The 23,806-nt window shown below is 35.9% G+C and overlaps 1 protein-coding gene across 3 annotated transcripts in view; it reads left to right on the forward strand.

The window, feature by feature from the left end:
- Positions 1 to 23,806, forward strand: part of SLAIN2 (SLAIN motif family member 2) — a 71,901-nt gene that overhangs the window by 25,004 nt on the left and 23,091 nt on the right. Inside the window, exons 2-7 of one of the 3 annotated variants that reach the window (XR_003511527.1) lie at positions 1,407 to 1,555; positions 6,160 to 6,324; positions 9,618 to 9,779; positions 13,795 to 14,154; positions 14,522 to 14,659; positions 21,128 to 21,236. Coding sequence is in view for 2 of the 3 variants with exons in the window: in XM_027544447.1 (XP_027400248.1) it covers positions 1,407 to 1,555; positions 6,160 to 6,324; positions 9,618 to 9,779; positions 13,795 to 14,154; positions 14,522 to 14,659; positions 21,159 to 21,236 (1,052 nt within the window). In the remaining variant the exon portion in view is untranslated. The remainder of the gene's footprint in view (positions 1 to 1,406; positions 1,556 to 6,159; positions 6,325 to 9,617; positions 9,780 to 13,794; positions 14,155 to 14,521; positions 14,660 to 21,127; positions 21,237 to 23,806) is intronic. The other 2 variants (XM_027544447.1, XM_027544448.1) reach the window with 2 other exon arrangements.

Raw genomic sequence — 23,806 nt, forward strand, 5'->3', positions numbered from 1 at the left:
TGCCTACTGAAAACATTTTTTTCAATCTGATGCTTTTGAATTTCTTACATAATGATACATAGTTTAATCAAGAGGGATGGCGTTCTGATGGACACAGCCAATTTATTGATGGCTAATATAATTTACAGTAGGTTGAGATTATCAAGTTTTCACTTGTCAATAAAACTTGAAAAGTATTACTTCATTACCCTGTTTCTGTTAAAATTAAGTCATAGAGGCCCAGTGAGACCGCTGAACTTTCACCTCTATCTAGCATCAACAAGACAAGGAAGCAGTGGGAAATGGGGCCCTTTGTCTCCCGCTCCCCATCCTCCATGTGTCAGTAGGATCCAAGAAAGGAGCTGATTTTACATCCCATCCATTGGAAATACAATAATTTTGTTTATATCATAGATTTCACCTAAAGTGTCTTAATTTGGAAACCACTCTGGTTAGAGTCCAGTTAACTTCACATTTTTCCTGTAGAGTCACATTTGAGATGAACATCAGTTGATACCGTCTGAACTCATTCGAGGAAAAACAAATCAAGTAGGCTTCCCTTGTAGCTCAGTCGGTAAAGAATCTGCCTGCAGTGCAAGAGACCTGGGTTCAATCCCTGGGTCGGGAGGATCCCCTGGAAAAGGAAATGGCGACCCACTCCAGTATCCTTGTCTGGAAAATCTCATGGACAGAGGAGCCTGATGGGCTGTAGTCCATGGGGTCCCAAAGAGTTGGGCATGACTGAGCGACTAACACTTACTTAGGAAATTAAAGTACACCTGTCTCCTGTCTTCTCACCTTTTTGTTTTTATATACCTTCTCTAGGAACTTATAAAATTTATGTCTTCTTTCTGCTTTACTGAAACTGAAGTAATTTAGTAAATTGGATCATATTGTTATTAAGGATTTTTTAAATTATTGCTTTTTTCTAACATACCATCATTTGAAAAGAGGGCTACAGAGGGGCTATTGCTTAAGTAAAAGGAATGAATTGCTAATGATAAATTTTCATGTGGTTTGTGGTAGGAAGGGAACTGGGAATTGGAAAGCAAGGTATTTATCTGACTTCCAGACAAAGCCCTAATGATATGGTTATGTTAGGGAGTTAAGAACTACTGAAAACAGAATAAACTATTGTAAAAACATGTTTCCTCATAGTTTTTGAATGAGAGTAAAAGAAAAATAAGACACACTTTAGGACAGGACAGTTGGCCTCCTTTGAGTTCACTTAATAGTTGAGATTTGGATTTGTATTGATAGTTATAATATTTTCTTCCTGTGTAGAAAGTAGATGTGGGTGATTTAAAAATACGCCATCAGTTTTACTTCTCATCCCCCAATTTAAATCTGTTCAAAAGATCCCTTATTTTATAACCTTGTGTTTAGTAACTAACATTAGTCTTTTTTTGTTTTTTGTTTTCTCCTAGGCTATATTCATCACCAAAGAAAAAACTTACACCAATGCAGAAATCGGTTAGTCCTTTAGTTTGGTGCAGGCAAGTTTTGGATTACCCAAGTCCTGATGTTGAATGTGCTAAAAAGTCTCTTATCCACAAACTTGATCAAACTATGTCAGGTATGTCTGTAATTTTTCTTGTAAATTCACCCCTTTGCTTTCTTTAATCAAAAAACAGATAAATGTTGAATGATATATTTTTAGGAAGGCAGGTCCTTGTTTGGTGGTGTTTTTCAGATCACATCGTGCATGCTGTTGTGAGGTTTTGCCATATGCACATAACCCTGTTCTGTTATTTACTTAATAAGTTCTTTTTTTTTTAATCTCTATTTAGCTTCATGCTAAAAAATATCTGTGAAATAATGGATTTTATGACAAGCTTTTTTTCTAATGTAAACTAGAACAAATGGTTATTTTAAAAAATGTTTTGTCTGGTATCATCTGAAATCATCTCACCAGCCTCAGGGAAATTCTGATGTGATAGAAGGAATCAGATGGAGAACCTTAGAGACCTCCTTCTCACTCTGTCACTTAGTTGCTTGTGACCCTGTGAATTACTTAACTCTGTTGAGCTCAGTTTTCTTATAAGGATGATGAAATCTTATAAGTGTTATTTAAGGGTTAAATGATAATCTTTATGAAAGAGCCTTGCATGTTTTTCTGGTTCATGGTAGTGATTAGTAAATGTATTCATGCCTATCGTCTTTTTGTTTGCTTCGTTTTTTTATTTGGCATTTTAGGTTTAAATTGCTTTTATGCCCTGTTTAATAGCATTCACAAAGCTAATCAAATATATGTGTCACTATTGATGGCATTTAATGTAGCATACTGGTGTGTTGGAAATATAGGAAAAATATTATTGATTCTTTCTTGGAATTACTGTCATTGTCTTAAGAATATCAGTTTCCAGGAATTCCCTGGATGTCCAGCGGTCAATACTCAGTGCTTTCGCTGCTGGTGCCTGGGTTCAGTTCCTGTTCAGGAAACTGAGATCCCGCAATTCGCATGGCATGGCCAAAAAAACAAAAACAGAAGACCAAAAAAAGTAATAGTTTCCCGGAAAACTCATGTAGTAAAAGATTGATGCATGATTACAAATTTGGAATAGGTTTTTGTTTTTTACTTTGTGTTTACTTGGCAGCTGTGTCCTTAAGATTACCTTTTTTGGCTTTTTTGTTGAAGTACATGCTCTTTTTTTTCAGGGTTTAAGCTCCCAGTGGTCAGGGGAGGCATGGGGAATGTACACAGTTAAACTGGCATAAAGTGTAGTTTGCCTGTAAGGAGCAGTGGTTATTTTAAGAAAATAATGTATGGGATAGACATAGTGGAGAAAACCAAAGCTGTTACACTTCAGAAGTAGCAATTGGAGTGAGTAGCATTTTGCTTTATTATGACAAAGTTATTAAAGATAGTAGGAGCCTGTAAGAGAAGCTGTTACTCTTGAACCGAAACTAGGTGTAATCAAGTACTGGATCTGCTCAACAATGCTTAGATCTTATAGCTGTGTGCACAGAGCAGTAGCTATAACTGTATATATTTAAAGGAAAAGTAATTTGGCTGTTTAAAGTTTGAAGCTTATAGTCCTAAACCTCTCTTTTCTCAGGTTGGAGGGAAAATACTTTTTTAAATGTATTTTTTGATAAGGCACATCTTCCTAGAAATTTAGCTATTGTATTCCAGCACAACAGTTTCTGCTCCTTCACACTTGGCTTCTCTTCAGTGAACTACCATGTGTTTCTAAGACATTCTTTTCTTGTTTATTTATTTATTTTTTAATGATAATGCATTATCTTTTTTACCCTGTCTTAAACACTCCCTACAGTTTTCTTTTCAGTCTTTAAGGTTCTCCCTTCTCTGTTCTCTGCCCATCTTCTTTTTTTTTTTTGGTTGTAAGACTTATTTAACATAAAATTCCCCACTTTAACTCTTTTTAAGTGTACAGTTCAATGGCATTAAGTACATTCACATTGCCGTCGCCTCTTTCTCCAGAACATTTTGTCATCCCAGACTATATTAGAGCGGAGAAGGCCAAAAGTGAACATAGGATGGTTTTGAGGAGGGTTGATGATGATAGCTGAGCAGTGTGCGTTGGGAGAAAGGGTCATACCAAGATGAAAAGGTATGAAAGGAAAAAGGAATAAGCCAAATATGTGGAACTGGGGGAGAAGAAAGTATCGGCACTGATTTCTGTGTTTCCAGCTAGTGTGATAGGGTGAATGTTTTTACCGTTCTGAGATAAGGACCGCAGACATAAAATTTGTTTTAGCTCAGAAAGAATAAGTTTGGATTTGGACATGAATTGGTTTTGAGAATGAAAATGAGAAAAGAATGAGTTGCTTTGGGGGTGCATTTGCCATATCTTCAGGGGAGACATTAAGTGGGCAGTGTATATGAGACTGAAGCCCATGAAAACTTAGGCTTAGAGATATAAGTAAAGGGGATTTGGGTAATATATACTAACTAATGTTATGAGTATGATTAAAATTTTTCAAGAAAAAGAAAGTTAAAATTTGAGTTGAGAACTTGCAGTGCTGGTTATTTAAATAAATAACCATATAGAGAATATGCTTCAAAGGAAATCAGAGTAAAGAGGAAGGAACGAACACCCCTATTTCTGCTCAGGTTGATATATTGAGATCAAGCTATGTACTACATACTCAATATGTTTAATGATGTCTTGTCTCATGGTGAAATATGTGTAAAACTGTACTACCGACCAGCTTACTATACTATCCAACTTAACAGAAAACATGTTTGCCTTCTCTCAAAACCAGTGCTCTGCCTATAAGCAAACCAGAAACTTCAGAACCATCTTATTTTTTTTGCCCTTTAGTAATCCTTTGTAGTTTTTAATATTTATCCCTTTCTTCCCTTTTTTGGTCACCTTTATTAACCAGTTCAGTTATTTAACATTAGGATTTCTACCATTTATTTTTCCTGTGCTGATTAGACCATAGTACTCTTGCTCAGAAGTCCCTAATGGTGTTATCATTGCTACTGGACACATTTCAAACTCCTAAGCATGGCGTTCCAGGCCTCCTGTGACCTGGCCCCAGCTGGTTTTTCTTGTTTTGTTCCTTACCATGAACTTTACCTTTCTAGATTACTCACTGTTATTCCCTAAACACAGTATGCATTTTCATGACACAGCTTTAGTTTGTTATAAACACAGATGAAACCATACACTTTGCTCAGTTCTGGTGCCCTATCAAATTACTACTCATCCATTTAAGCTCCACTGCCTCTTCTTCCAAAAAGCCTTACCTATTTTCTGTCAGTTGTAATGAATTACTCCTATCTCCTCATTTCCATTAGCGTCTTTGCACTTTTTTGATGCTACTGATTTCATTTTGCCTTGAAATCATTGTTTTTTCTCCCTGCAGTACTTGGCGATAGGCCTGTTGAGAAAAAGTACAATGTCACATCTGTGTATGTATTCTACATCATACTTCGGTAATGGTCATAAACATGAGTAAATGGTAGATTTTAGAATAGAGTGGAGGAAAGGAAAAAATACTTTTATATATGTGTTTATTTGGCTGGCTGCGTTGGGTCTCAGTTGCAGCACACAGGATCCTTCTTGAATCATGAGGACTCTTTCGTTGCGGCACACAGATTCTCCAGTTGTGGTGTGCGGGCTTAGTAGTTCCGGCATGTGGGCTTAGTTGTTCCGCAGCATGTGAAATCTTCCCAGACCAGGGATCAAACCTGTGTACCCTGCATTGCGAGGTGGCTTCTTACCACTGGACCATAAAGGAAAGTGCCCCCCAAAATATTTTAAGTATTAATTTTTCTTACATATAATTTCACTTGAGATCTTTCGTACTACTTTTATAATTTTGTACACATAGCACAGATGTTTTACCTTTTTCTAGCAGAAGTATTCTCCTTGGCTGAGAAAATGGGAGTGGTGGGAACTTTTTTTCTTTTTAAAAAAGAATTCTTGCATGTTTGACTTTAATATGGGCTAAATAGTCAGTGGACTTCCCTGGTGGCTCAGACGGTAAAGCTAAAGCGTCTGCCTACAATGTGGGAGGCCTGGGTTCAGTCTTTGGGTCGGGAAGATCCCCTGGAGAAGGAAATGGCAACCCACTCCAATATTCTTGCCTGGAAAATCCCATGGACGGAGGAGCCTAGTAGGCTACAGTCCATGGGGTCGCAAAGAGTCAGACACAACTGAGTGACTTCACTTTCACTAAATAGTCAATATTGTTTTATTTCTTCTAAAATCCAAACTTAGGAAAGGCTATGTTTAAAACTCATTATTTCATAGTTTTTTGTTGTTATTAGCAGTATGTATTCAAAAAATGAGAAAACACAAACTGCTGTATATTCATTTTATTTTTAAAGGCTATTCAACAGTGGGAATAAACTTCCCAACAAGACAGAAGTAACTTAATTTAGTAGTTAATAGTTTATTGAAGAGATATTCTTCCTGTGGTATTATTGGGTTAGCCAAAAAGTTTGTATGGGTTTTTCTGTAACATCTTACAATATTTTTGTTTGATGTGGCTCTCTTTTTATTTGCGTAACCGAATTTAAGATAGTGGAGATATTTTGTTGGGATTATTAATGTGATATTACCCCCCCCCCCCCGCCCACCCCGTAGAAATGTTTCTGTATTTAAATTGAGATAATGAATTACTGAATTGCCTAACAGGAAATTTTTTGAAATGTTACTAGCCTTTTGTTCAATTTGATTGTTTCTCTTGTCATTAATGCAGCTCTCAAGAGGCAGAATTTGTATAATAATCCTTTCAACTCCGTCAGTTATACAAGTCCGTACAGTCCAAATGCCAGTAGCCCGTACAGTAGTGGTTTCAATTCTCCATCCTCAACCCCAGTGCGACCTCCTATTGTCAAACAGCTGATACTTCCTGGAAATTCAGGTAAGGAGAAATGAATTGAAGTAATTAAGAAATAGTTTTTAACTTATTGCCCTGCCTCAGAAAATAATTTATTCATCAGTAGCTCAAGTTTTCTTATTTATGAAACCTCCAACTGATTAGAGAGGATATTGTCAAGGAGCTACTTAGCACCAGGTGGTGCTGTACTAGGCACCAGGGATACAGATAAGCCAGGATACATCCAGTTTTCTTTAGCACATATGTAAAATTTTTTTAATGTGGCTTGATTAAATAGGGTCATAAGTTTGATTCTCTTAACAAATGCTTGCTTGGGTTGTAAAAGCTACAGTTAAATAGGAGTTTTAATGAGCTTTGATATTGTACTTTAATAATAGTATTAGACCATATATGAATGTGCCAAGGAGGTGTTTAGAGCCATCAAGGGTATAGGAAAAGGATAGATTGCTATAATTGAGGAAAGAATGTTCTGCGTGGTTCTATGACTGCGACTGTTACTGTATAGCTTACTGTTCTCTAGATTTCACCCGTTCAGTTACTCTTATTACTGCTGTTGTTATGATTAATTATTATAGCTCCCTTAAAAAGTATTAATCACCTCAAACTTTTGACCTCTGTACTTGCCAGTTTCATCACTTACTGATCCCGCTCTTTGCTCTTTACATAGGTTGTTAGTTGTTACTTATATCACCCATGACTGTTGTACTAAAACGTTTGATCTACCATATTTGATTAATATTTTTAAAAAATATTAAAAATTTTTATGCAGGTACTATTTGAGACTGACCTTGTAGTACATTTCCTATTAGGTACACTATACTCTTTTTGATGAAATAAATATTAACTATGTTTTGTATTCTTCTTGTTCTTTTTATGTGCCATTCATGTTAGAGCTGACTCTTACGGTGAAAAATTCAGAAAACAAGAATTTCAAATACATCTGTATTAGAAATATTAGTAACAGTGTTGGAATTTTTCAGTTCTTCATTGGAAGTTGATCAGATGAAAAAGCATTTCCTTAGAAGGTATTAGGTTGGTGCAAAAGTAATTGTGGTTTTACATTGTTGAACTTTGCCGTTTGGTATTGGAATAGATTCTAAATAAATGTGGTTATGTTGTACATCATTTTAATGCACATTTCTCACTTTATTTTTTTTGGCTAATTACTTATTACTTGCTGTATTTTATATTTATTTTAGACTATGGAAATGATGATTGACAAAAAGCAAATTCAAGCAGTTTTCTTATTCAAGTTCAAAAGGGGTTGTAAGGCAGCAGAAACAACTTGTAACATCAGCAACGCATTTGGCCCAGGAATTGCTAACGAACATACAGGGCAGTGGTGATTCGAGAAATTTTGCAAAGGAGATGAGAGCCTTGAAGATGAGGGGCGGAGTGGCCAGCCATTGTAAGTTGACAGTGACCAATTGAGAGGGTCACTGAAGCTGATCCTCTTTACAACTATATGCTGCTGCTGCTGCTGCTGCTAAGTCTCTTCAGTTGTGTCCGATTCTGTGCGACTCCATAGACGGCAGCCCACCACGCTCCGCCATCCCTGGGATTCTCCAGGCAAGAACACGGGAGTGGGTTGCCATTTCCTTCTCCAGTGCATGACAGTGAAAAGTGAAAGTGAAGTCACTCAGTCGTGTCCGACTCTTAGTGACCCCATGGACTGCAGCCTACCAGGTTCCTCTGTCCATGGGATTTTCCAGGCAAGAGTACTGGAGTGGGGTGCCATTGCCTTCTCTGTACAACTACATGAGAAGTTGCCAAAGAACTCAACGTTGACCATTCTATGGTCATTTGACCTTCAAAGCAAATTGAAAGGTGAAAAAGCATGATAAGTGGGTGCCTCATGAGCTGACCACAAATCAAAAAAAATCATCCTTTTGAAGTGTTGTCTTCTCTTATTCTACGTAACAACAATGAACCATTTCTTGATCGGACTGTGACGTGCGACGAAAAGTAGATTTTATATGACAGCCAGCAGCGACCAGCTCGTATTTGGACTTGGATAGCTCTTCGAAAAGCCAGACTGGCACCAGAAAAGGTCATGGTCACTGTTTGGTGGTCTGCTGCTCGTCTGATCCACTACAGCTTTTTGAATCCTGGCGAAACCATTACACCTGAGAAGTATGCTCAGCAAATCGATGAGATGCACTGAAAACTGCAACGCCTACAGCCAGTGGTCAACAGAATGGGTCCAGTTCTTCTCCATGACAACACCCAACCACATGTCGTACAAACAACACTTCAAAAATTGAATGAACTGGGCTACAAAGTTTTACCTCATCCACGTATTCACCTGACCTCTCGCTAACCAACTACCACTTCTTCAAGCATCTCAACAGCTTTTTGCAGGGGAAATGCTTCCACAACCAGCAGGAGGCAGAAAATGCTTTCTAAGAGTTCATCAAACCCGAAAGCACAGATTTTTATGCTACAGGGATAAACAAACTTATTTCTTCTTGGCAAAACTGTGTTGATTGTAATTGTTCCTATTTTGATTAATAAAGATGTGTTTGAGCCTAGTTATAATGATTTAAAATTCACGGTCCAAAACTGCAATTACTTTTTCACCAACCTAATAAGACTCTTTTGGATATGTATAGCCTTTATTCCTTTGAGCTGTCTTCTATCCTCCTTTGGTTTATAGTGATAAAATGTGTTTTTTAATCCAGTCATTTCCTTCATCCTGTCTTTGTGCTTCACTACTAAACATCAGAGAACTCCTTGGATCCCCATTACTAGTTTGGCAAAGGAATTTTGTAAACATGGCATAATGTAGGAGAAACGAGCTTAGTGTTCTTTCTTTGGTTTGGTTCTAAATCTCTAAGGAATCCTGATTTTCCTCAAATTATAGTTTTCTTGTTTAGGAAAAGTAGGTGGTTTTATTCAAGGGAAAAGATGATGGTGTTTGCTAATGACTGAATGGGAGGAGAAAACACGACATAATTCATCTATTTATAGAGCAGTTTCATTGGCTACCTGGTAAAAGTTGAAATCCTCTAGCATGTATTATTTGAACATTAACTACTTTGCCAGTACTGTTTTGAAAACTTAATTTTTCATAAGAATATGGATAAATTATAACTATAAGAAAATGAGTTTTGTATTTGTCATTGTATTTGAAGGAGTCTCTATAGCTGTCTTTATTCTTAATCAGGTCAGTTTTTAATTTTAACATCTGGGAATTTTATAAACAGAAAAGACAGAATCAGTGAACTGAATCAACCCAAAGATACAATATCAAGTTAATTGCAACAGATGTTTATTCAATTTTTGTTCACCAAAGTTTGAATCATTTTATTTTTAAGGTAATTTGAAAAGTTCATCAGACAGAAATCCTCCACTCAGTCCTCAGTCCTCTATAGACAGTGAATTAAGTGCTTCAGAATTAGATGAAGATTCAATTGGATCCAATTATAAGCTAAATGATGTAACTGATGTGCAAATTCTAGCTCGGATGCAGGAAGAAAGTAAGTATTTTAATGGATAAAGTTTAGGTCTTTCATTATGGTATAATTTTGTTGCCCTTATTAAATGTCTTACAGTGTTGTGGAATAGTAGTATAATAAGAATAGAAATGTTGAAATTTCAGAGCTTTTTCAGCATGTGGACTGGTTTGTTCATTGACTTGTTTTTAGAGTCTATTGTATGCTGAGCAGTTTGCTGTGTGAGTACTGAAGAAAAGCAGGCTGTGCTATACGGTGACTGGAAATCATACCCTGCATGTTACTCTGTACTGTAATTCACTAGTATGAGTGAGTGAAGTCGTTCAGTCGTGTCCGACTTGTTGCGACCCCGTGGACTGTAGCCCACCAGGCTCCTCTGTCCATGGGATTCTCCAGGCAAGAGTACTGGAGTGGGTTGCCACTTCCTTCTCCGATTCACTGGTGTAGTATACTCTGTTGCTGTTTCCTTAGTGTAGGTTAGCATTTCTTAGCTGTTCTTTCATTATTCAGATCAGATCAGATCAGATCAGTTGCTCAGTCGTGTCCGACTCTTTGCGACCCCATGAATCGCAGCACGCCAGGCCTCCCTGTCTAACACCAACTCCCGGAGTTCACTGAGACTCAAGTCCATCGAGTCAGTAATGCCATCCAGCCATCTCATCCTCTGTTGTCCCCTTCTCCTCCTGCCCCCAATCCCTCCCAGCATCAGAGTCTTTTCCAATGAGTCAACTCTTCGCATGAGGTGGCCAAAGTACTGGAGTTTCAGCTTTACCATCATTCCTTCCAAAGAAATCCCAGGGCTGATCTCCTTCAGAATGGACTGGTTGGATCTCCTTGCAGTCCAAGGGACTCTCAAGAGTCTTCTCCAACACCACAGTTCAAAAGCATCAATTCTTCGCTGCTCAGCCTTCTTCACAGTCCAACTCTCACATCCATACATGACCACAGGAAAAACCATAGCCTTGACTAGACAGACTTTTGTTGGCAAAGTAATGTCTCTGCTTTTGAATATGCTATCTAGGTTGGTCATAACTTTCCTTCCAAAGAGTAAGCGTCTTTTAATTTCATGGCTGCAGTCACCATCTGTAGTGATTTTGGAGCCCAGAAAAATAAAGTCTGACGCTGTTTCCACTGTTTCCCCATCTATTTCCCATGAAGTGATGGGACCAGATGCCATGATCTTCGTTTTCTGAATGTTGAGCTTTAAGCCAACTTTTTCACTCTCCACTTTCACCTTGATCAAGAGGCTTTTGAGTTCCTCTTCACTTTCTGCCATAAGGGTGGTGTCATCTGCATATCTGAGGTTATTGATATTTCTCCCGGCAATCTTGATTCCAGCTTGTGTATCTTCCAGTCCAGCGTTTCTCATGATGTACTCTGCATATAAGTTAAATAAGCAGGGTAACAATGTACAGCCTTGACGTACTCCTTTTCCTATTTGGAACCCCTAAGGAGCCTATTTAGATTTTTCTTTTCCTTTTTACCCACCTCCACTCCCAATAAATTTTAATACCACTGATATAGTCTACATCTCTTTGTGTGTACTCTAAGAACTACAAACTATTATATCTAAGATTTTTTTCACACCCACAAAATCAGTTTTTTCTCCTTGGAGGCAAGTATATCATCTTCCTTAGAATGTATGGTGTATTCTGATTAAAAAGAGAGAGAGAGACCTTTATGGGAAACTTGAAATTGTGACATTTAATTAAATGAAGCATGTGATATTGCTTTGCACAGTGGTCCTTGCAACTTTTTGGGTAACAGATACCTTTGAGAATCTGGTAGAAGTGTCCCCAAAATATACATGTGCACAAATTTTTTACTATTTCAAGGGTTTATCAGTGACTTGACTCTGATCTGAATATAAGATGATGATGATAATATTATTCTTGCCTGTACATTTTATTGTATGGGCTTAACTGAAGGAAGCAATCTCTCTAAAGTGATCTCTTTAAGCTTTACAATGAAAAGATCCTTAAAGCACAGGTTTCAGAGTCTTGACAGTTGGCTGAGGTAATGGAGCAGTGCTGTAATTTGGTTCAGAAATTTTGTTTGTCCTTTGTTTTATGTAAGTTTTATCAAGCTGTAACATTAAGAAACTGCAAAATGTTGGTTTCTTACTCTGCTAATTCTTATCCCATTTTTACACATCTTCCCTTAGAAAGATAGAAAGGTTTGGTGCTTATCTGTCTTTAGCCCTAGAAACCAATAACATGTTACCCTTTTCTTCTGTAACTTTGTAGACATAACTCCTCACTCCAAGTATGGTATTGCCAGCTAATGAGGGGTTATTGTCACAGATGTGAAAAAAGAATAAAGAATACTGCCTAACTGTTACTTAGACTAAACTTATTTGTTTCTTCTTTGAATCCTGACTTTTTAGACTGCAATATTTTGTTAGTAATTCAATCACATATTTGATACAGTTTTCATATTGTATGTTGGTAACACATAATAGAAATTTTAGCCTTTCTTTAAAAATCCTTTCTAAGCTGTTCACATGCATAAATATTTCTTTTTTTGGTGAATTAAAAAGATACTGAAAATGTGAGTGATACCTCTTTGAAAACACCATCATTTTCTTTTTAAGAATGATTTTCCTTTTTGCAACATTGTTTCTCCAGTTTTTTTGCTAACAAAATTGTAAAGTAACAGATGTGGGCTTTTGCTTGGTTCAGCTCTCATTTTTAAGATGAGAGAAGCACAATGCCCATAGTGGTTGTGATCTCCCTAAGACCCACTTGTTAGTGGAGAACTTGCATCAGGATTGGGATTTTCTTTTCTTTTCTTTTTTTTTTTTTTACTAGTTTGCATTCCCACCAACAGTGTAAGAGGGTTCCCTTTTCTCCACACCCTCTCCAGCATTTATTATTTGTAGACTTTTGAATCGCAGCCATTCTGACTGGTGTGAAATGGTATCTCATAGTGGTTTTGATTTGCATTTCTCTGATAATGAGTGATGTTGAGCATCTTTTCATGTGTTTGTTAGCCATCTGTATGTCTTCTTTGGAGAAATGTCTATTTAGATCTTTCTTTTCTAAAACAATACTCTTCATGGGTCTGTTGTCTTTTGCTAGGTGACACCAAGTAATTTATCAGTTACTACAATGGTCTCCAAACCTGACCAAAGGGCTAGATGGGCCCTAGGAAAGCATAGTGTTATAGGTACCCTGATATGATTCTCTTTCACTTCTTTGGGGAACCATGTTGATAACACTTTCTGTGTATGACTATATAACTTAAAAAGTTTGAATACTACTCAAGAACACACAGATCTTCTGGACGAAACTGCCAGTAGTTAGCAGGATTTCCTCAAAATATTATCTGAATTCGACACTCTTTTTCAATTGTAATTTTTTTCTCATTGAATATGTGTCACATTTGTTTTTATTCTAGAAGTTTTTATAGTATTTGAAGGGCTCCTTAGGTTGCTTGGGTGTTTCTGGAAATAACAAGATAAAAAGGGACTCCTTTGAAAATTCTTGATGGTTTAGAATATAAGCTTATTTTATTGAAGTCTGTTAGCTTATGAAGCAATTGAAATTACATTTGTACCCAAGTACTGAATTCCTAAGAGTGGGTTAGAAGTTTCCTTCATCATCTTCTGGAGTAAGATTAATCCAAAGGTTTAGTATCCAGGATGTTTGTTTACTCACTGATGTATTTTTTACACTGGTTGGACAGGTAATTGTTTTCCTTCAATATTCCTTTAATGTTAATCTCAAATTTGGACTCCGTCTTTTGAAATAGAAGTATTTTTAAATTTATAGTTTTCTTTTTAATATAGATTTTGGATTCAAGAAGAAATGTTGAAATTGGGTAAAAGTTTATGAATTTCATGTAATTTAAAAATAGCTTTTTAGATGTACTATATGCATCCTTATGTGTGGGGAAGTCTAAGATGAATCAAGTGAAAGGGAGTTTTCCTTTAAATGTTATATGCTATTTGTGTTTCTCAATGATAATTTTGTGCTTTTAAACCTTAAAAATGCTTAAATGTCTAATACTAAAGAAATAACACATTCACTATTGTCAGGTCTCCGGCAAGAATATGCAGCCACAGCGTCTCGGCGCAGTTCTGGTTCATCTTGCAATTCTACAAGACGGGGTACTTTTAGTGATCAGGAACTTGATGCACAAAGTTTAGATGATGAAGATGACAATATGCATCATGCAGTATACCCTGCTGTTAACAGGTTTTCACCATCACCACGCAATTCACCTCGACCATCACCTAAGCAGTCACCCCGAAATTCACCTCGTTCTCGATCTCCTGCTCGGGGAATAGAATATAGTAGAGTGTCCCCACAGCCTATGATTAGCCGCTTACAGCAACCTCGCCTTTCACTTCAAGGCCATCCAACAGATTTACAGACAACCAATGTTAAAAATGAAGGTAACTCTAAGAATGGAAAAAAATTGTCCTTCATATTTTGGTATATAGTAACATGGTTTTTACCAAGGTTTTGTATTTTAGATAAGTACATCAAGAATTTTTACTTAGGTTAGTTTTGCTTTGCCATACTCATGAAGTGTTTAGATTTTGAGTTAAGTAATTTATGGTTCTTTTTTAAAGGTTCTACCCATTTATAGAAACTGTATTGAGTTATTTTTTATAAGATGTGTTTTTTTCCTGTTACTTCTTCTAAAGTCTTCAGAACACTTAAAGAATTATTTTTGAATATTAATATTAATATTTTAATTTTCTCCATCCTAAAAAATGTTTTGACTTTTTTTTTTTAATTAAAATTCTGTTGTCATAGAAAAACTAAGACGCAGTCTTCCAAACCTGTCCCGAACATCTAATACGCAAGTTGACTCAGTGAAAAGCAGCAGAAGTGACTCAAATTTTCAAGTGCCAAATGGAGGTATACCTCGCATGCAACCTCAGGCTTCAGCCAGTAAGTATCTTTTATGTATCAGTTATTTAAAGAAAAATGAAAATTACAGACTTTAATTTTGTGCTGAATAGCTATACTATAGTAAAATGTAGTGTTTATTAGTTCTGTAAGATAATCATAGCTGTATTTAAAATTTGTCCCTATTAAATATCCAGTTGTATCAATACTTAAATCTGTATGAAACTGTAGTCTCTCGAATTTTGAAATAAGCAAGTTCTGTTTAATTTATAAATATATATATTCTTTAAAAACCTTCTGTTCTGCAATACTGAACATTAAAAGTGACAGAATCTAGGGGGGTGGGAGGGAAATAGTCCTGAAATAGACCATTTAAAACCTAAGGAACTTTCTTACTAGAGTATCAATAAAAGCAATAATCGTCCTATGAGTATACAAATAAAGGCTTGCTAAATTCTTAATAAATACTTTACCAAAGGTAGAATTTTATTTTTTTAAAAAAGGTTAAAAGTAACTTGATGGAAAGAAAAGCTGAAACTGTTGACTTAAGGAGACATATGCAACATAAACAAGGATTAGAAAATCACACAGAAGGAACGCCTAAGACAAAGTGGCCAGACTGAGCCAAGAAGTGATGTGGGAGTAGATGGGCACTCTGTACTTTACAGAGTGATTTTAAAAGAATTGAACACTTTCCAAGAAGTATTGCTTATTAACTAAGGCAGATATGAGCATGTACTAAACCCAGTTTAAACAACTATCAGAGTTATTTCTGCAATCTTAGAAATGCTCAGTTATGCATGCCTTCTATCCCACAGTTCACATCAGTTTTGTAGTCTGATTTATTCAGTTCCTTTGTAACATATTTACTGTTTGTGGTTAAAGTGGTCACTATGATGTGTTCCTTCATTTCCTCAAAGCTGTAATGAAGAAGTGATACAAACATAAAGTTATTGACTGTCCATTTTATAACTTGTGTATTGAGGAACAACTTTGACAGTGTTCAATTCTTTTGTAAGTCTCCTTGCATTCTTCCTTGGCTCTGTTGTGTTTAGCTGACTTGGTGTACTTTATATTAAGCTGCTATTATTTGGTGGCTCAAAAATTCACAGTCTAGAAAAAAATTTTGGTTCAATTTGAACCAAAACGACTTTTGTGATGATAAGTTTTCCTTATTTACCAATTGTAAATGATATTATTTATATTATAAAACTCACATTGTGCTATACCTTATATTCATAATTCTGTTTAATCCTCTGAACAAGTCTATAAAGTAGGTTCAGTTACTAATACATTTTTACAAACTAGGAACCGGAAGCTTTGAAAGGCTATGTAGCTTTAATTTTTTCCCTATAGGTGAATTATTTTCTCTTTCCCCTCAGAAGTTGATAATTAAAAATAGATAAAGAAACATAGTGAGGTTCTAATCACTAATTTACTTTTAAGTGGAATGAATATATGTATGCAGTTTCATAGTAGTATATTTCAGTATTTGAATAATGTATAGGCAGAAGAAATAGTAAGGTACCATCCTTTTTTAAAAATTGCATATACTTGTTTATTTTTATATTTGTAGTTATGAAACTTGTTTATAATGAAAATGTCAGAAACATTTATTGTAGTATAGAGTCACATTGTTCACAGGTTGTATTTGAAAAGTAGTAAATCCATAATATTAGCAGGTTTAAAATTTAATAAAGTTTATTTGATAAAAATATTTAAAACTTGGACTTCCCTGGCAGTCCAGTGGTTAGGACCTGTTGCTTTCACTGCCATGGCTCTGGGTTCAGTCCCTGGTCAGGGAACTAAGATCCCACAAGCCACATGGTGCCGCCAAAAAAAGAAAAAAAGTTAAAACTTTGTGTTTAAAGTCAATACATTATGAAGCAAAATGTTACCTATTTTTCTGAAAATTTTACATATATCTTTGATACATAATATATATGTGTTTTAATTAGTGTGTGTGTTAGATGTACTGTTACATATCAAAATTAAGACTAATATGGTAATTATGTAAAAATATTACAATGGCAAGTTTTATACATGAATAGCATTTTAAATATTTTATACAAACCAGTTCATATATTTGCTGCATTTTGTTTTCTTTTAAGTATTTTTCCAGCTCTTAAGTGGTAAAGCTTTGGTTCTTACTTGCTGATCTGCATGAACCTAACTTTGCAAGATTGCTGTTATTTCCACCTAAGGGACCACTTCTTTTGCCTTGTTACTATGCAATCACTATTTTTATATGCTTATTTGCTATGGCTGCATTATTGTGGATGCTGGCATTCAAATATGAATATTATGAAAGTTCTAATATACTTCATTTTGATAGCTATTACCAATTCTTGACTTTTATATTTGGAAAATGTGAGTAACTTAAAAAGTTTAAGAAAACCAGAGCATTGCAAAGGTCATGAATACATGTAATTTTTTCATTTTCTCCAGTTAAAGGAAGGAATGTTTGTCAGGGACAGTTTTTCAAAAGACTAGTGTAGTGCTTGTTTTCTAAGACCACTAGAGAACAGGTTTAGTTTTCAGAAAAATAAGAGAAGGGAGAAAAACCCAAGACAATCTGCTGGTTTTAAAAAAGTAGTATATATTTACTTTTATATGTATTATCTCATTTGAACCTCACACCATCCCATTTTTTATTTTTATAGAGAGGGAGCAGAGATCCATATAAATTATATGTGCAGTGCCAAGTAACTAGAAAACTGGCAAAACCAAGCCAGATTAACTCAGCTCCTCTGTGTGTCTCCTGATTTCCTCCCAGTTACTGTTTGGATTACATCATGCTGACCCTAACTGCAAATAAGGAGGCATTGGAAAATATTCTTGGATGACTATTGGAGCATGATTTGAGGTTGAACTATAAATACTTTATGAATTACCACAAAAGAATAAACTAAGTCTGTGTAACATTTATCATTTGCTTGCTTACATGTAACTAAGTGGAAGAACATATTTGCACAAGATACTCCTAGAGGAGAGATGTATAGGATCAGTATTGTACTGTGGACCTCACACTGAGAAGGGAGTGTTCAGGGCAGTTACCAGCTTATGCATAGCCAGACTGCACTTAGGCCCATGGGGAAGGAATTCTCATCCAAATTTCACTTGTGACCAAAACACTAGAATTTTACACAATTATGAAACATGAAGTTGAAGTAAAATAAGTCATGATAAATCTGTGTAGTGGGCTAATATAAGAATGAGTGAAATACTTGTAGAACTTTTGTTTAAGGATAAGTAATATAATTACGTTGAGTCAGTTATCACAAAGACATTGATACTAAGTATAGTTCTTCTGACCTTTACTTCTGAAAATGTTGATTGAATACATCTGGAATGGGGACCCAGAATCTCTATTTTTTTAGAAGTGTCTCAGCTGACTCTGGGGCATAGTTAAGTTTAAGAACCACTGAATTGGATCTCAGCTGTGGAGGATCTTGAATATTTAATTGAAGTCTCCAGATTTTATCCAGAGATTGTTATTAATTATTACTTAATTATTCAGTAAATAATTAAGATGTTTATAGGGTACATGTTATGTTCCAAGCATTGGGAATATAAATGTGAAAGAGAGAGCTCGTGCCCTTCAAAAGCAGGAAGTGATGGGGAAACAGAGGTGTTACACTCATCAGTATAAAGAGGTTTTCTGAGAAGATACTGAAAAATATCTCAGCCAGCTCTGGAGGAGGTGTCACATGAGGGAAGAAAGTACAGGTTTTCCCAACAGTGGGACCAGTAATGAAATCTTAAGAACGACACCCTGATTATAGTGGTTTTGTTTGACTAAAGTGTGGGTCACAGGATGGTTAGTCAGTTCAGTGACAAGAATGAGAGATGTAGGTAGGGGATAGATTGTGGGAATTTTAAAATACCGTATTTGGAATTCCCTGGCACTCCAGTGGTTAAGCCTCTGTACTTTCATTGCTGAGGGCACAGGTTCTAGTTAGGAAACTAAGATCCCATAAGCTGTGTGGTGCAGCCAAAAAATAAGTAGGTAAATAAAATATATTGAGGAGTTTAGATTTCATCTTAACAAGCTATCATAGCTTTTAATCAGGGTTCCTTCTTAAATTGAATCTGATAGCAATGTGAAGAGTGGATTAAAGTTCTAGAAGGATTTGGAGACTTCAGTTTAGTATACGTTATCATTTAAAAAGTGATTTTGGGAACTCCTTGGCAGTGCAGTGGTTGGGACTTCGTGCTTCCACTGCAGCAGGCATAAGTTGGATCCCTAGAGGGGAACTAGGATCCCACAAGCCACATGGTCAAAATAAAGAAAGACAAGTGATTTTGCCATTGGAAAATGGATCAAATTAAGATTGATAATTCAGATTAAAATTTAGTTTTTGTTCTTATTTGTGTAACATTATGTTTCTTTGTGGTATCATGAAAATCATTCATTTTATTCTATCTGTATCAGGCAAATTTAGAGTATACTGCCTGAACCTATTTGCAGTTTGATTCTTGGCATTACCATTGGACAGTCATCACTTGTCTGTAGATGCTGTTCTTGTGACATCACCCATGAAACTTGAGGGATAAATAAAGTCCATTGGAGTCATTATAGCTGTGAATTTAAATAAGATCTTTACAGAACAATTGGTTATAGATGATATTTTATATTTAAACCCTTGTTTAAGAAATCTAGTGGTTAATAGATATTGTGGATTGCCAGCGTTACGTGCAGTTGGTTACCCTTTGCCCTCATTTGCGCCACTACAAACACTGTGGCCTACTTCTGTTCTTCATGTATATCCGGCACACTCCTACCTCAGGTCCTTACTACTGCTTTTCCTTCCGTCTACAGTGCATTCCCCCAATATCTGTATGGCTCACTTCCGTGCTTCCTTCAGATCTTTGGGCAAATGTCATCTCAGGAGAAATATTTCTTAATCACCCTATTTATAGTTGCAGCTTATGTCTCCTACTTCTTGTCCCCCTTTCCTACTTAATTTTCTCCTTAGCTGTCACCATCTGGCAGGCCATGCATTTTATTCTTTGTTTATTGTCTGTTTCCCCTTCCCTAAACTCTTAGTTCCATGGAAGTAGGAACTTGTCTATCTAGCCAGCTATGTATTCATTATTTCTAAAACAGTACCTGGAATAAAGTACACAATTATTAGAAAGAAAGTAGGAATGAATGGGTGAGTGAATGAATGAAAATGAATGGTAGAAAGCATGTATGAATAAATACATAAATGAAGAATATTTAATGATGATAGTGCCTGATATTTCTGTGGGATAGATATGGGGTAATGCATTATAAAATTGATTCTTTTTTTTAAGTTTGGAGAATTTTTTGCTAGTCCGCCTGGCAATATGTTTAACTTAAACTGGCATACAACATTTAGTTGCAGTAGTGTGTTGTAATAAGTGTTGGTAGAAATTGAAATCAAATGGGTTTGTTACTTTTAAAAAATGTTTCCTATTAGTGAAAATTCTATCACCATTGATTGGATTAAGCAATAAAGAAAAATTCTCCTTAATTCTTTTTGGTGATGTATCAAGTAATACATTTATCCACAAATGACTGTTTGAATGCTGGCCAGGTTTATGGTTTGAGATCTCTTTTTTGGGGCAGGTGGAAGTGGTGCTTATAAATCCTAGAGGTGTATGAAGTCTTATTTTCACATCATAGAATGATGTTTTAGAACAGCTTACATAGGTGACTGCACTGGTGGCTGTGGGACTCACCCATTCATTGGAGCCATAGTGAGCTTTAACTCTGGATGTCTCTGAACTGCTGCTTAGTTGCCAGTTTTGAGAGTTTTACTGCAGTTAATAGATGAGGAGTTGTGAAGAAAGCTTAGAACTCCTCCTTGAACACTTAAAAAACAGATGCTCTGACTCCTCCAAATCCCTCAACTCCAACACATACGCACACACATCCCTACCCCTCACCATCCCATATGCATATGTACATAGTCCGGATAACCAGGTCTAAAATGCAGCTAGTTAAATTCTACACCAAGATGGTGTTGAGCATATTTAAAGCAACTAGATTGTTGACTCCCTTGAGGACCTGCCTGGTTCTGAGTTTTCTTTTCCTTTTTGAGTATGAGGATTACTATTTCACGTTAGGACAGTTCATCTAACAATAACTGCTTTGCCAAAGTCTGCTTTTTTGCACTGAACAAGTACTACATTTATTTATTTTTTTCTGTACTGTGTGCTTGTGTTCATCACTTTTACTTATTAGCTTTGTATTCTTTGCATCCTGTAGCATGTTTGCTGGTGGTTTGTTTTCTCTGGTATTTTGATCAGTTTACATGTTATAGATTTTCTCATCTATAAGAAACAATTTCTTAAAGTATGCACTTTGCACTAAGATTTCCATTCCCTTTCTTTTCTAACTTAATGCACTAAGCATCACTTTGATTCCTCTGATTTTAGGTTTCTGATGTATTCTCGCCTATCTGTTTCTTGATAAATTTTCAAGTTTGTTTTAAAATATTCAAGTTTACAGAAGCTATAGCCTTTATCTTGTCCTTCCAGGCAAATATTACAGTTCCTTATTTTTCAACAGCTTCGCAAAGGCTGAAAAATTTGCCTCGTACTTCCCTCAAAGCCAAACAGTTGCTTCAAACTTCATCTACAAAAAGAGGTAACTACAGCCTCTTACTAAGTTTTAAATTTCAGCAAATGATCAAGTTAGTTAAATCTTTCACCTTTTGGCATACTGAGTCAGTGATGTCTATAGGGCACATTTTAGTCTTTTTTTTTTTTTTAAATAATAAAATAATGTGGATTCATTCTCTGTTACTTGGATAAATCCAGAAGAAACTAATTTTCTACAGAGGTATGTATGGAGTTTCAATTCTGAAAGGAATAAATGATATTTATTTTTGATAGCTTTTCATATTAGAGAATTTATCATTTTTCTTACCTAAAACTGAGGGTCACTGTTTTAATTTTGTTAGATAAACTAATAAATGCTTTAAAATGTATGAAATGCCAGACATTCTGTATGCAGTATTTTTTCTTCTGACTTTGGTGTTTGGATTTACTTACCTGTAGGATGAAATGGGCCTGTTTTCATATTAGAGATTGATTGAGGTTAGAGCAGAGTTATGGTTAACTGATGATGTTTGGAATATTTATGGAATGGTAGTTTTTATAAGAACTGAGTATTGAAGAAATATCTGAAGGTTGGACATCAAAGCTATCATATTGGTTCCAGGAGGTTGAATGTATGGACAGCTAGGAAAAAGTAGAATTGGGAGAAACACTGTGGGATTGGATAGACCAACAGTAATAAGAATGAACAGGACTTCCCTGGTGGGAAGTGGTTAATAGTCCGTAATTCGGCTTCTCAGGGCAGGGTTTGATTCCTGGTCCCCCTGGTCAAGGAAGTTCCAAATGCCGAGCAGCCAAGAAAGAAAAACAATGAACAGAAACCTCAGAGAATATGGGACAGAATAAATACAGGCAGTGAAGAAAAATATTTCCCCTGTCTGCATAGATTTCCTGACAGCTTCAGAACTCAACAACTAACAAAGATATAAGGATAAAACACTAACAGAATGTTACATGGAAAGAGGAGGTTTGAGGTTTGATTTGTTGAAAAAACAATTTAGTTAATATGGCGACAGAAGTACTGAAATAGGTATCAAAACTTCAGCAAGTTCATTAAAAGCAAATGATTTAACAGTGATTTGGTGGATAAGTATAATTTAAGGAAATACTTTTAGATATTAGAATCCCAAGAAAATAGTCAAATAGAAAACAAGAATGTAGGAAAGTTTGTGTTTTGGATGTCAGAAGTTGATCTTAGGGCCTCCAGTAGGGGTGTTTTCTGGTACCTTCTGTCAGAAATAATGATAGACACAATAGATTATGCTCTTTTATTGAAGAAAAAGGTGCCTTACTAAAGATCACTGTAGAAAATGTTCTTAAATTTTTTGAGGGCCCTAGGCCTCTTTTTTGAGATTTCCAAATACTTTTGAATATTTTTAGGTATGGGAGGAAGGTGAAAACAGATGATCATAAAAGGATTCTAGTATCTACAAAAGGGCAGGAGAGGATATTACATTTATATATATTGTATTTTTTGTTATGTTCTACAAGCTGCTTCATTTGGGGGGCCTTAGGTTTATATAATTTAAAATTTTTACTTAATTCTGTGTTGCTGTTTATTAGATTGAAAGTGAAAGTGACAGTCACTCAGTCGTGTCCAACTCTTTGTGACTCTGAACTATATAGTTCGTGGAATTTTCCAGGCCAGAATACTGGAGTGGGTAGCCTTTCCCTTCTCCAGGAGATCTTCCCAACCCAGGGATCGAACCTGGGTCTCCCACATTGCAGGCAGATTCTTTACCAGCTGAGCCACAAGGGAAGCCATTATTAGATTGAGAAGATCGTAATTTCTGGCTGACTTTTTGGAGGAAGAGTGATCTCCATTACCCTATGGTGATTCTGAGCTACCAACTTACCTACCCTCTGTGATAACAGGAAAGCTGAGTCTCATAATTCCTGGTACCTCTACCTGTCTAGTTGACATGGTAAAGGGAGAGTAGTTTGTGCATGTGCATGTTTGATATTTTGTTCTTTTAATTTCATTTTGTTTAATTTCCTAATTATCTTAATCCAGACTCCCATATTTTCTGGTTGGTGTTGTGACTTGGTGATCATTTACACTATTAAGTTCTAAACCAATTGAGAAATGGTTATGACAGGATTTCAAATACTAATTTAATTACTGGTAAAGCTGAATTGGAGAATATCTCTTGACTGGAAGGCCAAAATGGATTTTCTAATTTCCCCTCCTGCCTTGACTTTGTGAGAGAAAGGGGTCTGCTTTGGACTGTGGGTTTCTCTGATCTTGTAGGGATGTAAAGCAGACAGAACATATGTTCACAGGTAACTTTGCATATTAAACCTGCCCAGTAGAGAAACATGGACTAGATAGTAAATTGCCACATAAATCAAATGTTCCTTATCCTGGGGATGAACTTCTAATGTTTTCTAGAAAGCTGATTTACTTACTTTAAGGGTTCACAGAATTGTGGGAAGAGGAAGAAGTTTTCCTTAAACTCTTGGAAAAATGGTCGCTGATTTTAATTGCATTTAGTAGTGGCTGGAGTTTGAAGATGGGAAGAGAAGTAAAACTGTGTGGCATGGCACAAAAGAAACACACCATAAACATTTGTTGATGAATACGATCATGCCACTAAC

This window comes from Bos indicus x Bos taurus, chromosome 6 (genome assembly GCF_003369695.1).
Source record: "Bos indicus x Bos taurus breed Angus x Brahman F1 hybrid chromosome 6, Bos_hybrid_MaternalHap_v2.0, whole genome shotgun sequence".
Lineage (NCBI taxonomy): Eukaryota > Metazoa > Chordata > Mammalia > Artiodactyla > Bovidae > Bos > Bos indicus x Bos taurus.